The sequence below is a fragment of the Loxodonta africana genome, chromosome 22 (genome assembly GCF_030014295.1).
Source record: "Loxodonta africana isolate mLoxAfr1 chromosome 22, mLoxAfr1.hap2, whole genome shotgun sequence".
Classification (NCBI taxonomy): domain Eukaryota; kingdom Metazoa; phylum Chordata; class Mammalia; order Proboscidea; family Elephantidae; genus Loxodonta; species Loxodonta africana.
In genome coordinates this window covers 23,663,980-23,676,715 of record NC_087363.1, presented here as the reverse complement: position 1 = coordinate 23,676,715, position 12,736 = coordinate 23,663,980, and the positions used below count along the sequence as shown (strand labels likewise).

The window sequence follows — 12,736 nt, the reverse complement described above, 5'->3', positions numbered from 1 at the left end:
GACTTTGTGGATCATTAACAAATTATGGATAACACTGCAAAGGATGGGAATTTCACAACACTTACTTGTGCTCATGCAGAACCTGTATATAGACCAAGAGGCAGTTGTTGAAACAGAACAAAGGGATACTATGTGATTTTAAATCAGGAAAGGTATGTGTCAGGGTTGTATCCTTTCACCATACTTATTCAATCTCTATGTTGAGCAAATAATCCAAGAAACTGGACTATATGAAGAAGGACAAGGCATCAGGATTGGAGGAAGGCTTATTAACAGCCTGTGATACGCAGATAACACAACCTTGCTTGCTGAAAGTGAAGAGGACTTGAAGTACTTACTAACGAAGATCAAAGACTACAGCCTTCAGTATAGACTACACCTCAACGTAAAGAAAACAAAAAACCTCGCAACTGGACCAATAAACAGCATCATGACAAATGGAGATGTGATGGGAAGTGTTAAGGATTTCATTTTACTTGGATCCACAATCAACACCCACGGAAGCAGCCGTCAAGAAAACAAACATATTGCATTGGGCAAAACCGCTGCAAAAGACCTCTGTAAAGTCTTAAAAAGCAAAGATGTCATTTTGAGGACTAAGGTGCGCCTGACCCAAGCCATGGTATTTTCAATCACCTCACACGCATGCAAAGGCTGGACAATGAATGAATAACGAAGACTGAAGAAGAACTGCTACCTTTGAATTGTGATGTTGGCAAAGAATACTGAATATACCGTGGACTGGCAGAAGAACGAAAAAAATCTGTCTTGGAAGAAGTACAGTCAGAACACTCCTTAGAAGCAAGGATGGCGAGACTTTGTCTTACATACTGTGGACATGTTATCAAGGGGGACCAGTCCCAGGAGAAGACAACATGCTTGGTAAAATAGAGGGTCAGTGAAAAAGAGGTAGACCCTCATCAAGATGGACACAGTGGCTGCAACAATGGGCTCAAACACAGCAACTATCGTGAGGATGGCACAGGACCAGGCAGTGTTTCCTTCTGTTGTAACATAGGGCACTATGAGTCAGAACTGACTTGACAGCACCTAACGACAACAATTATTTCGTTGAATGCCACCATCTATGTGCTAGACAGATGAGAAGTTATAAGGGGCAGAGCAAACGCTCTGGGGTGATGACAGATGGCTTAAAAAAGCAAACTATGTTCAACTGGCAAATGTTGTGTTATATACTGTAAGAATACGAAAAAAAGGCAATATAAATGGTTGGACAACATTGTGAATGTAATTAATGTCACTGAAGTGTACACTTAAATAGTTAAAATGGGAAATTTTGTTATATATTATTATATATATTAGGTAACACAATTTAAATAAACGTAATCCAGAAAACAACCTGAATCTCAACATAGTAAATTGTTTTGAATTTTCAAATAACCTTAATAAAGTCTATTTTTTTACTTCTCATCAAAAGACTTAGGCTGATGTGGAGAAACTGGAATCCTCATTCATTGCTGGTGGGAATGCAAATGGTTCATCCACTATGGAAAACAGTTTGGCAGTTCCTGAAAAAGCTGAACACAGAACTACTGTGTTTTGTTGCTGTTGTGCTGTCAAGTCAATTCCGACCTATACAGGCTCTACAGGACAGGGAAGAACTGACCCACAGTGTTTCCAAGGCCATAATCTTCACAGAAGCAGACTGCCACATCTTTCTCCTGAGGAGTGGCTGGTGGGTTCAGACTGCTGATCTTCCAGTTAGCAGGCAAGTGCTTAACCAGTGCACTACCAGGACTCCTTAGAATTACCATATGACCCAGCAATTCCACTTTCAGGTATATACCCGGAAGCAGCAAAGGCAGGAATGCAAACAGAAACCTGTACACCAATGTTCACTGCAGCACTTTTCACAACAGCCAAACAGTGGAAACAACCAAAATGTCCATCAACAGACGAAGAGATAAACAAATTGTGGTATATACACAAAATGGAACACTACTCAACCATAGAGAAATGAAGTCTTGATGTGTGCCACTACATAGATGAGCCTTGAAAATACCATGCTAAGTTTATAAGTCAGTTGCAAAAGGACCAATACTATATGACCTCATTTGTATGAAAAAAGCAAATATATAGAAACAAAGATTATTAGTGGTTACCAGGGGAGAGGGGAAAGGGGGAGTTTCTGCTTAAGGGGCATTAAGTTTATGTTAATGGTGGTGGAATGATTTAGAAAAGGATAGCAAAAATAGCATAACTTGAATGTAATCAGTGTCACTGAATTGTGTATGTAGAAATTGTTGAGATGGCATATGTTCTGTTACAATAAAAAAAATGGGTTAGGTTGAGACACACCACTATTGGGCAAAGAGGCTTTTAACACTTGAGTTGTTTGAAGAAGCACGTATGTTCATCCCTATATTTCAGTGTGCACACGTTACTTCTGGCTTCTTCCATTTGCTCAGTCCACTCCACTCCAGATGCCTTTTTGCAGTTCTTCAAATAACCAAGCTTGCTCCCACCTCAGGGCCTTTTACTGTTTTCAAACAAGCAGGCATCTTCCCACCTTTGGACTTCGCTGTTTGGAATGCTCTTTTCCCAAACAACTGCATAGCTCACTTGCCAACTTTTTTAACTCAAATGTCACCAGCATATTAAGGCCTTTCCTGGCCACCCCACCTCAATTTTTTTCCTTTGCATTTATCACTAGATAACACAAGATTTTTCTTACGTATCATCTGGCCCGCCTCCCCAGCTCCCCACGGACAGGGAGCTTAATTTTGTTCACCACTGTATCCAAACATCCAGCAGAGGGCTTTCCACATACACGTATGGAGATGTCAGGGGTACAGAAAAAAAAAAACGATTAAGAATCACTCTTATACCTACAGGTTCAGAGCAAAATATCCCTGAGCAACATGTTATTTTTTATTTAAATCATAAAAGTAATACGTTTAATGTATAATTCATATATAATTCAAACATCTTTTAAAATAAAAAGTTCTCTCATCCTTAGCACCCCACCCTCCAAGCCCTGGTGACACAGTCGTTAAGTGCTTGGCTGCTAACTAAAAACGCCAGCAGTTCAAATCCACCAGCTGCCCCTTGGAAACTTTATGGGGCAGTTCTACTCTGTCCTATCCGGTCGCTATGAGTCAGAATTGACTGGATGGAAATGGGTTTGGTATTTTTGGTTTGACTGGTCTGCCTCGTATCCTTCTAATTCTAATTGTACATGTTATAAAACAGCTTGACACTATACTGGTTTCCCAGGAGCGCCTTGCGGACTTGAACTGCCGACCATTTGATACTCAACTGCCTATTAAACATCCTCTACTGTCGATATGGAGCCCTGGTGGCCCAGTAGTTTAAGAGTTCGACTGCTATCCAAAAGATAAGCAGTTCGAATCTACCATCTGCTCCTTAGAAGCCCTAAGGGGCAGCTCTACTCTGTTTTACTGGGTTGCTATGAGTCGGAATCGACTCAACGGCGGTGAGTTTTTGGTTTACTGTCAATACACATAGATCTACTTCACTCCTCTGGCTGCACAGGACAATACACTACAACTGTACCCTTATTTGCAATTTCCCTTATTAAAAGAGGGATTTGTTTCCAATGTTACTACTACAAGGAACGCAGCTGTGAAAATCCCTACCTACACATGTATCTGTAAACACAAATAACGAGGTGAAAAGTATATATACTTAAACATCTGATAAGTGTAGTCAAATTCATTTCCAAGTAAGTTATGCTAATTTACCCTCTCATATTCTTGCCCACACTGGTGAAATCTTTATAAATGTTTCCCCATCTTGTAAATGAAATAAAGAATTTCACTTTTAAAATTTACATTTTATAACCACCAGTGGTATGAAATCTTTTGATATGTTTATTAGCACCATCTGTATTTCTTCATGAACTGTCTACTTATATCCCTTGTCTATTTTTCTACTATGTTTTTTTTTTTTCCCCTGGTCTATAGGAGTTCTTTGTGTATTAGAAATACTATTAGGAGCACAGGCTTAAGTCACAACAGGTTGGGTACAAATACTGGCTTTCAGAATATGACAGCTTTCTTATGCCTCATTTGCTATTTTTAGCTTAAAAAATTATACTTTTACAGTACATATGGACTCAAACATAACAAGGTGTAAGGATGTTGCAGGACAAGGCATTGTTTCATTCTGTTGTACATAGGGTTACTATGAGTCAGAACTGACTCAATAGCACCTAACAACAACAGGGAACTAAGACAGAATTGGGCATCAGGATGAAAGTGGCACCAGGGATGTGAACACCGGCAGAACTCTCTCTCTTCAATGTTGCTTCTATTGGCTCCTCCCACTTCTCTGGTCCATATGATGGGAAAAGGGGCCACTGATTATTCCCAACTTTCTCATGTAACAGATTCAGTTCTAAAATCCCAAGGGAAGGAACTAATTGGCCTAGCATGTGGCTAAGTGGGGTGTAACACTGTAGGGACCTAACAGCTCCTCCTGCAACCATTCAGAACAGACAGTTCTTCAAATAGTGGTCCTGGACAACTAATCCAATAGGTACCTACTATCGGTGAAATTTTGGACCCTTCAGAGTATACAGATTACAGCAGTGGTTCTCAACCCTGCTGCACGTTGGAATTACCTGGAAAACCTTAAAAGATACTGATGGCTGGGTTCCCCCCTCCCCCCGCCCACCCGAGATTCTGATTTATTTGGCTTGAGGCATGGCTTTGAGCATCAGGCTGTTTGACAACACCCTGAGTGCTTCTAATATATAGCTAAGATTGAGAACTGCTGGCTAGTGCATTGCTTTTCAAACTTAAGGGCTCGGCCCCTAACCAAAAAGTCAGCGGTTCAAACCCTGCAGCCACTCCACGGGAGAAAGATATGGAACTCTGCTGCTGTAAAGATTACAGCCTAGGAGACCCTACGCGCAATTCTTCCCTGTCCTATAGAATCGCTGAGTCGGAATCAACTAGACAGCACACAATAACAACACAGGCCTATAAAAGAGGTCAACGAACCAACATGTGTGTACAATAATTTTGTAACTGCTAGGCCTCTATATGAGTCTGATGTCACTCTGAAAGAAAATGCTTCTTCAGAGTCTTGTATAAAATTGTATCTTTATCCATATTTTTATTCATATTGCCTGGCTTATAATTTTGGTAGCTTTACTATTTAACTTTGTCAATAGTTAACTAACACTGGTTCCTATCAATTCACAGTCTTTATTTAAATTAAATTTGCAAAGCTACTTTTAGAACAATTAAATCCAATTTGGCAAGCCAGTTATTATGTATTTATAATGATCGTATAGTTTTTAAAATTTACAAAAAGATTAATTTCAAGAGAGATAACCTAAACTTAACTACTCTTTTGTCCAGGAAAGGTTTCTAAAAACTCCTTTTTAATTTTAAATGGAGGGGAAAAAAACTTAAAAACCCACTCTTGTACAAATCATGTTTCATTAGCATCCTTGATGGTAGAAACTTGTGATAAGACTTTTAGGTCTACCCGAATAATACAATAAAAAAATTACATACAAGTTTCTTTTTAAAGGAAAAAACAAAGTTTTCTCCACCTACACTAATGACTTACATTAGGATTAATACCCTGAGTGGGGAACTGAATCACACAAACAAGTAATCTAGTAAGTTGGCTAAAATAAACAGAGCTACAGGAAAAAATATGATTCTTACTCAAGAGAGCACTGAAAATTATTATTGAATTATTTTATCTATAACTTGCTGATCAAGCTAATATTTCATGAGCTATAATTCCAATTTCTATGAAGGCATTTCCTGAGACCTAAAAATTATTTCAAAGATTCCTGCAGGGTAAAAAGACTGGAAAAGGCTAGCTCAGAGTTTACTTTCTTTCTTAAGGAAGGCTTTCCTCAACTTCAAATTGCAAAAATATTCTATACTGTCTTTAAGTAGTTTTATTAACTTCTGACCCTTTAATCCAGCTGGACCATCTCTGTATTACGAGAGGTCTCTGAGTTTATCTCCCACAGGAGCAGACTGCCTTAACTGCACTGACCGGGTGTATCCCTTCCCCGCTGATCTGCAGCGCCGCCAGTGCCACCTTCATCCTATACTCGTACCTACAAATAATGTCTGTGGACGCACACACACATACGTCTGTATGTGTGTGTATTTTAAAGTCCTTGGTCAACACTCAACCTATGGCTCTGGAGCTGGCCTAGGGTATCCTTCTGTTCTATGTACCTTCTACTTGTGAGCTTAGGGCACCCTCAGAACTGTTGCTCACCTTCCTCAAAAGTTCTCTCCTACATGAACTCCTCTGTCACCTGATTCTGTCTGCTTTCTCTCATTTAATGGTTTGTTGATGACATTTGTTTTTTCCAGCACTGCTAAGAATACTTTATCTTTTCAGTTACTTAGAATGGATGTATTATTACATTAACATTCTTTTCTTTCACTTACATGAGGTTTGGAGAGAAGGTGATCTCAATCAGTCATCTTCAGCGTAAGGTCTCAAACACTTCAAACCCCAATCCCAAGCCTCTTTAATTCTTACGAAACAGGCAGTCTAAAAGTTGTAAATACCAGTGGAATAATTTCTTGAGCCAAAATGTCAGTCTTCTTTTATCTGCCTTTCCAGCACCTTTCTTTCCTTACAAAGACCTGGAATAAACAATGACTGCATTCCTCCATGTGCCAGATAGGTTCTTGTCTATTCTCTCAGTCAGCCTCACTAAACGGCATTTGTTTTTTCCAGCACTGCGATTTGACAAATGAACAAACTGGGGATCAGAAAGATTAAAGTCATGTCACAAATAAGTGGTCAAGTCAAATTCAAACCCAGGGCTGCAACTCTAGAGCCCTGTCAATACACCTGTCTGCATCCCTGAGGGACAAAGGGCCACAGTTAAAACATCTACCTCACCAGGCACATCTCCACAGTCCTAACTCTCCCATATTCCACCGGCTTTCCTGTCCTCTTAGTGGAAAAAGCATCAGGGGTAAGATGAAATACAACTATAACAGCTGGCGGCAAGAAGGCAGCATTTGTAACTAGAGGAGACTGTTGTTTAACACAAGGACCTCTAAAAAGTTTTACCTCCTCAGTAAATGCATTAGCTTTTCCTATTTCAGTAAACTCATCAATTAGCATTATTTCTTGAGGCTTATAAATAGCAAATGCAGAACTAGAAATCTGCAAGTGACCTGAGTCATGGAACCATATAACAAAATGAAGACCACTAAAATATACTGGCCTTTCTAATCTGAAATAAGTTCCAAATGCCATGCTTTCAGTAATGAGCCAAGACTAGTTCTTCTATGTTCTCCCTCCACTCAGCATGACACAGACAGAAGGGAAACCTCAGCCATACACAGCTGTGTTACAGCCAAATTCAGTTCCAGGAGACCTCTTGTTTCTATACTGTCTAACTCTCCAAAGCAAACAGCAAGTATCTGTGGTCTTTTCGGTTTACAGTGATCACAAATATTTTTAATCACATTAACTGTGAGAGCCTTAAACAAAACAAAAAACAGAATATTCTCCTTAGTGAAAATAACGCTGAAGTATGTAAACAGATGTGCTGCTTCTGGTAACCCAAACAATGAAGGCAAATAAAGTATATTAAACAAGCGGCAACTCAGTATTTCCCTTTTACCTGAACCTGCTGCGGCTGCTGAACCTGGATTTGCTGTTCTTGCTGAGTCTGTGGTTGAACACTGGTAGTGACTGGACAGGCTAGTTCAAGCAAAGACCCAGCCACTTCGGTGCTATCTGTGTAAATGCAGTTCCCACCCTGTTGGTACACCATGGTAGTAGTAGCTGTCTGCTGGAACTCCTGAAGGGCTTCTGGCCCCTTGGAGGCCAGAGAGTCCAGAAATTCCTTCATCCTGTGTTGCGGGACAGACCGCGCCTTTACTCGGATGTACTCTTCAAAGGAGATGGTGTTCTCCAGAGAATTATTCATATTGCAGAGTCCTCAGGGTTCCTAGAAATAAAAGAATGGAGGGAGGTCAAAATTATGCTATTGCTTCTGTATCCTGAAATGCCCAGAAGCAACCACCCTCATATCAGAGTGGAATACGCAAGGGCAGCTGTATAAATCCGGAATCCAAAGTAAAATTTTATTTTACTATTTTATTCTTTCAGTTAATGGTGCTTGCAATTTTTTATTCCATATACATTTATTAAATCAAACTATATTACACTGAAAACAAAAAACAAGAGCATGCTTCACAGTACTGGATGAAAACAGAGGCTGAACACACTCTCCACCCAGTATGGGGCCAATCCCACCTTCTTCACAAAGCCAGGCACTGGACAGTAAATGTCACATGCAAAACTACTGTGACCATCACAGAGAAGACTACCAAGCAAGGAGGAGAAGGTCAGGAACTGAAATGTCTTATTTCCAATGCCAAATATGTCCTACAATGGAAGATATGCCACCTTGCTGTGGTGAGACCCATGAGATGGGGAATGTGTTCATCTTCCATTAGAAATACCAAAAATCCCATTTTGCCTTATACTGTTCACATTCTTCTGTACCATAGCTTACTGGTTAAGAGCATGGACTCTGGAGCCAGACTGCCTGGATTCAAATCCCAGGTAAACTCTCCTTAGCTGTGTAAACCTGAACAAGTAATTTAATCTTAGTTTTCTTGTCTATAAAATGGAGACAAAATAATATTTTCCTCATAGAGCTGACATGAGAATTAAAGACATGTAAAAAGTACCTGACACACAGTCAGTGCTATGTAAGTGTCAACTACTATTAAGATAATTTGTGTGGGGTGAGCTGGATAGAAGGAGCCCTGGTAGCTCAGTGTTTAAGCACTTGGCTGCAAACCGAAAGGTCAGTGGTTTGAACCCATCAGCCATTCTGCAGGAGAAACATGTGACAATCTGCTTTCCTAAAGAGTACAGCTTTGGAAACTCTATCGGGCCATTCTACTCTGTCCTATAGGGTCGCTATGACTTAGAATCGACTCCACAGCAGTGGGTTTTTAGTTTTAGGTCGGATAGTATCTTAAATAACTAGATCGATACTAAAATTCAGAAATCAATTCTACAGATTTTTTAGTGGCGTATTTGCCGTAAGAGATGATCAGCTGGGGTGGTAGTAACTCAATTACCCAGCGACAACGGTGTAATCTATGGACTGTTGAGTGCCCTGCCATTGCTGCTGCCTTTGTATCACCCTCCCTTAATCAGTAGCACTTCCAGTACAAAAGCAGCAGCAAGATGAGAGAGTAACATAAACTAAGTGAACTTTTTTGCCAAAAAGAACTCTCAATCTCAAGTGTCTAGAAAAGTGATTTTTTTCCCTTGAGCCATCAGGCTAGAAATACCGATCTCTTTTTCACTGCCCAGATATAAGGCATGTGGTAACCATCTCATCTCTTCCACCTGGCCATAAACTTTGGGCAGACAGGTATGTCTCTGAATGGCTCACAATAGTAGGTACTTACTATGTATCTTTTGCATTTAGAATTCAATGTGGAAAGAGAAAAATTATGGCACCTTGTTCCTGTAGCATCTCTAACTTACAACCATAAAAATGTTTGTTTTTTCCCTAGTGAATGGTTAATATACCGAAAAACTCTACATATCCAGGGTAAGAGTGAAACCAAAAAGAGAATTTGGTCCTTGCTACTATTAATTTTGGAGCCCTGGTGGCACAGTGGTTAAGTGCTATAGCTGCTAACCAAAAGGTTGGCAATTCGAATCCACCAGCTGCTCCTCAGAAGCCCTGTACAGGCAGTTCTACTCTGCCCTACAGGGTCGCTATGAGTTGGAATCAACTCGACTGCCATGGGTTTTTTACTATTAATTTACTGACAATGGCACTATTTCTGTGGGGTGCTGTGTAAACATTCAAATTATATTTGAGAACTTTCAAACATAATAGACCCTGAAATGAATCTTTTATAATGATGTATATTAATAAATACATTGTGAACATATTTCTCTATAAATAAATAAAAACACATATGTCTGAAATCAGAATTCCCAGAGCACTACCCCTCAGGAGAGCCTCCACTTCTCAGGAAATCCCAAGCACAATAGAGTACAGAGAACAGCAAGTGCAGGTCAGGAGGATGCTAGGGGAAGCTGCTTGCTGCCAATGGCCTTTCGTCCTCTTGAAACTTAACACTCCTGTTGGCCCCTTTCCCACCTCTCTTTTTTGACCATCTCCCTTTGCCCAGCCCTCCCTTTTCTTTGCTGCAGGGGCTTTTTTTTCCTCTCAAGAATAGAAAAATGTAAGGAGGTCTGCTCTGAGACTTCAAGACTAAGTTATTAGATGAAGTCCATGGCACATCTGAGTGAGGAGAGCATCAAAGCCAGACACAGTGTCCTTCCATTACAGATTCAGAGCAGGTCACTGTGGTATGATAACCCACAAGCACTCACTTGCCATGATGGCACATAATGTGTCAAAGCTTCCCTTGATAACAGTGTTATGGCTAGAATTTCATTACAGAGTTCACATTACAACATTACACAGTTCACAACGTGTGACTGTAACACTAATTACAAACACCCTATGCTCAAAAAGGGACAAAGGAAAAATGCTGAGCATCCGTTAAGTGTCCTCGACCATGCTGACACGTATTTCAGTTTATCAATACCCTTATAAAAGAACCGTAAAGGTATAACAGAATTTACATTTCCTAAAATTTATTTTTTTCAACAATTACTTCTATTCCCATAAAATACTGAGAATTCAAGCAATCTTTGTTAAGAAAAAAATTCTCAAATAGTATGTAGCTGTTGTGTGCCACTGAGTCAATTCCAACTCATAGCTACCCTATAGTACAGGAAGGTAGAAACTGAAAAGTAAAAACAGTTCCCTCCCAATCCCACTTGTTGCTCACTAGAGATTAACTCCGCATGCTTTAACCTCTGGCTCTCGATCTACCAACTTTAAACATTTATTACCTCTCTTCTAGGAAAAGTAAGTTTACAGCATCTAAACGTTCCTCCTCCCGCTGATCCTTGCCAATCCCATTTTTATTTACAGGTCTGCAATGATCGCCTTCATAGAAGCTTTAAAAAAGTATACTTAAACTTCTATTGCTGGACTCATTAGCGTTAAAGTATCTCTGGACTTTCCAAGATAAGGAAATTAAAGTTCCATGTCCTCTATTTTTGATAAGCACTTAATAAGTCTAAATCTTTAGTTCTGGAATAAAGCACTTCATACCGAACCAAATTCCAGAACTTTTTTAAAAAAAAAAAGTTCCAAAGATGATAAACACAATTTTGCTGCCCATGTCACCACCAAACAAATCCTGCCAATATTTCTAGAACAGTACCTTAAAAAAAAAAAAAAAAAGTTTTCACTAATTAGGTAAGTTTTATTTCAGATGAAGGGAAAGACAACATACAATACAGGAGAACTCAACACAATTGGACTAAACCAAAAGCAAAGAAGTTTCCTGAATAAACTGAATGCTTCGAAGGCCAGCATAGCCAGGGACAGGGTTTGGGGACCATGGTTTCAGGGGACATCTAAGTCAACTGGCATAATAAAATCTATTAAGAAAACATTCTCCATCCCACTTTGGTGAGTGGCATCTGGGGTCTTAAACACTAGCAAGCAGCCATCTGAGATGCATCAATTGGTCTCAACCCACCTGGGGCAAGAAGAATGAAGAACACCAAAGACACAAGGTAATTATAAGCCTAAGAGACAGAAAGGGCCACATAAACCAGAGACTACATCAGCCTGAAACCAGAAGAATTAGATGGTGCCTAACTATAACCTATGACTGACCTGACAGGGAACACAACAGAAAACCCCTGAGGAAGCAGGAGGGCAGTGGGATGCAGACCCCAAATTCTCGTGAAAAGACCAGACTTAATGGTCAGACTGGGATTGGAAGGACCCCAGGGGCCATGGTCCCCAAACCTTCTGTTAGCCCAAGACAGGAAGCATTCCCAAAGCCAACTTTTCAGATAGGGATTGGACTGGACTATGGGATAGAAAATGATACTGGTGAAGAGTGAGCTCCTTGGATCAAGCAGACACAAGACTATGTTGGCATCTTCGGTCTGTAGGGGAGATGAGAGGGCAGAGGGGGCCAGAAGCTGCCCAAATGGACATGAGGAGAAAGACTGGAGAGAAGGAGTGTGCTGTCTCATTAGGGGGAGAGCAAATAGGAGCGTATAGCAAGGTGTATGTACATTTTTGTAGGAGAGACTGACCTGATTTGTAAACTTTCACTTAAAGCACAACGAAAATTGATTAAAAAAAAAGGTACTACAAGAAACGCCAGTACAAACAGAAATTTATTCCCTGAGCAAAACGGCAAATAAGATGGACATCCAGCTCTGAGAAATAATGCAATAAAAGCTTGGGAAAATATCTGATATATCAAAGTTCAATCTTTAAGCTTTCATCAAACACTTCCTACAAGACTGAAGTAGAAGAAAATTCTATACAACTGTTAGAAAATGTTGATAAAGGTTCACATACAGGTGTTCATTGGTTTTCTCAGTCCTTGTAAATGGAAATATTTTATAATAACAACACCTTTTTGTTTATTGCTAGCCATGTGTTCAAAGTGGTTTAAACTCCAGGGTGTAGAACCTTCCATAGTGTTCCTCACATGCTCCAAAGCTTGAAGTTCTCAGTGGAGTTTCAAGTAGAAACCGCTACTACTGTTTCCTTTCAATAACTCCCCAGAAGGTTCGTCACCGACTATGTACAAGCCAGAATCCTTCAGAGATCACTGGATCAGAGGATGCTAAGAAATATTAACAAATAATGGGTTCA

At 40.0% G+C, this 12,736-nt stretch overlaps 1 protein-coding gene across 2 annotated transcripts in view; it reads right to left on the bottom strand.

Moving 5' to 3' along the window:
• Positions 1–12,736, bottom strand: part of QRICH1 (glutamine rich 1) — a 46,517-nt gene that overhangs the window by 24,459 nt on the left and 9,322 nt on the right. For both annotated transcript variants that reach the window (XM_003409669.4, XM_010589819.3), the window contains exon 2: positions 7,613–7,942. In XM_003409669.4, coding sequence (XP_003409717.1) covers positions 7,613–7,921 — 309 coding nt within the window. In that variant the 5' untranslated portion in view covers positions 7,922–7,942. The remainder of the gene's footprint in view (positions 1–7,612; positions 7,943–12,736) is intronic.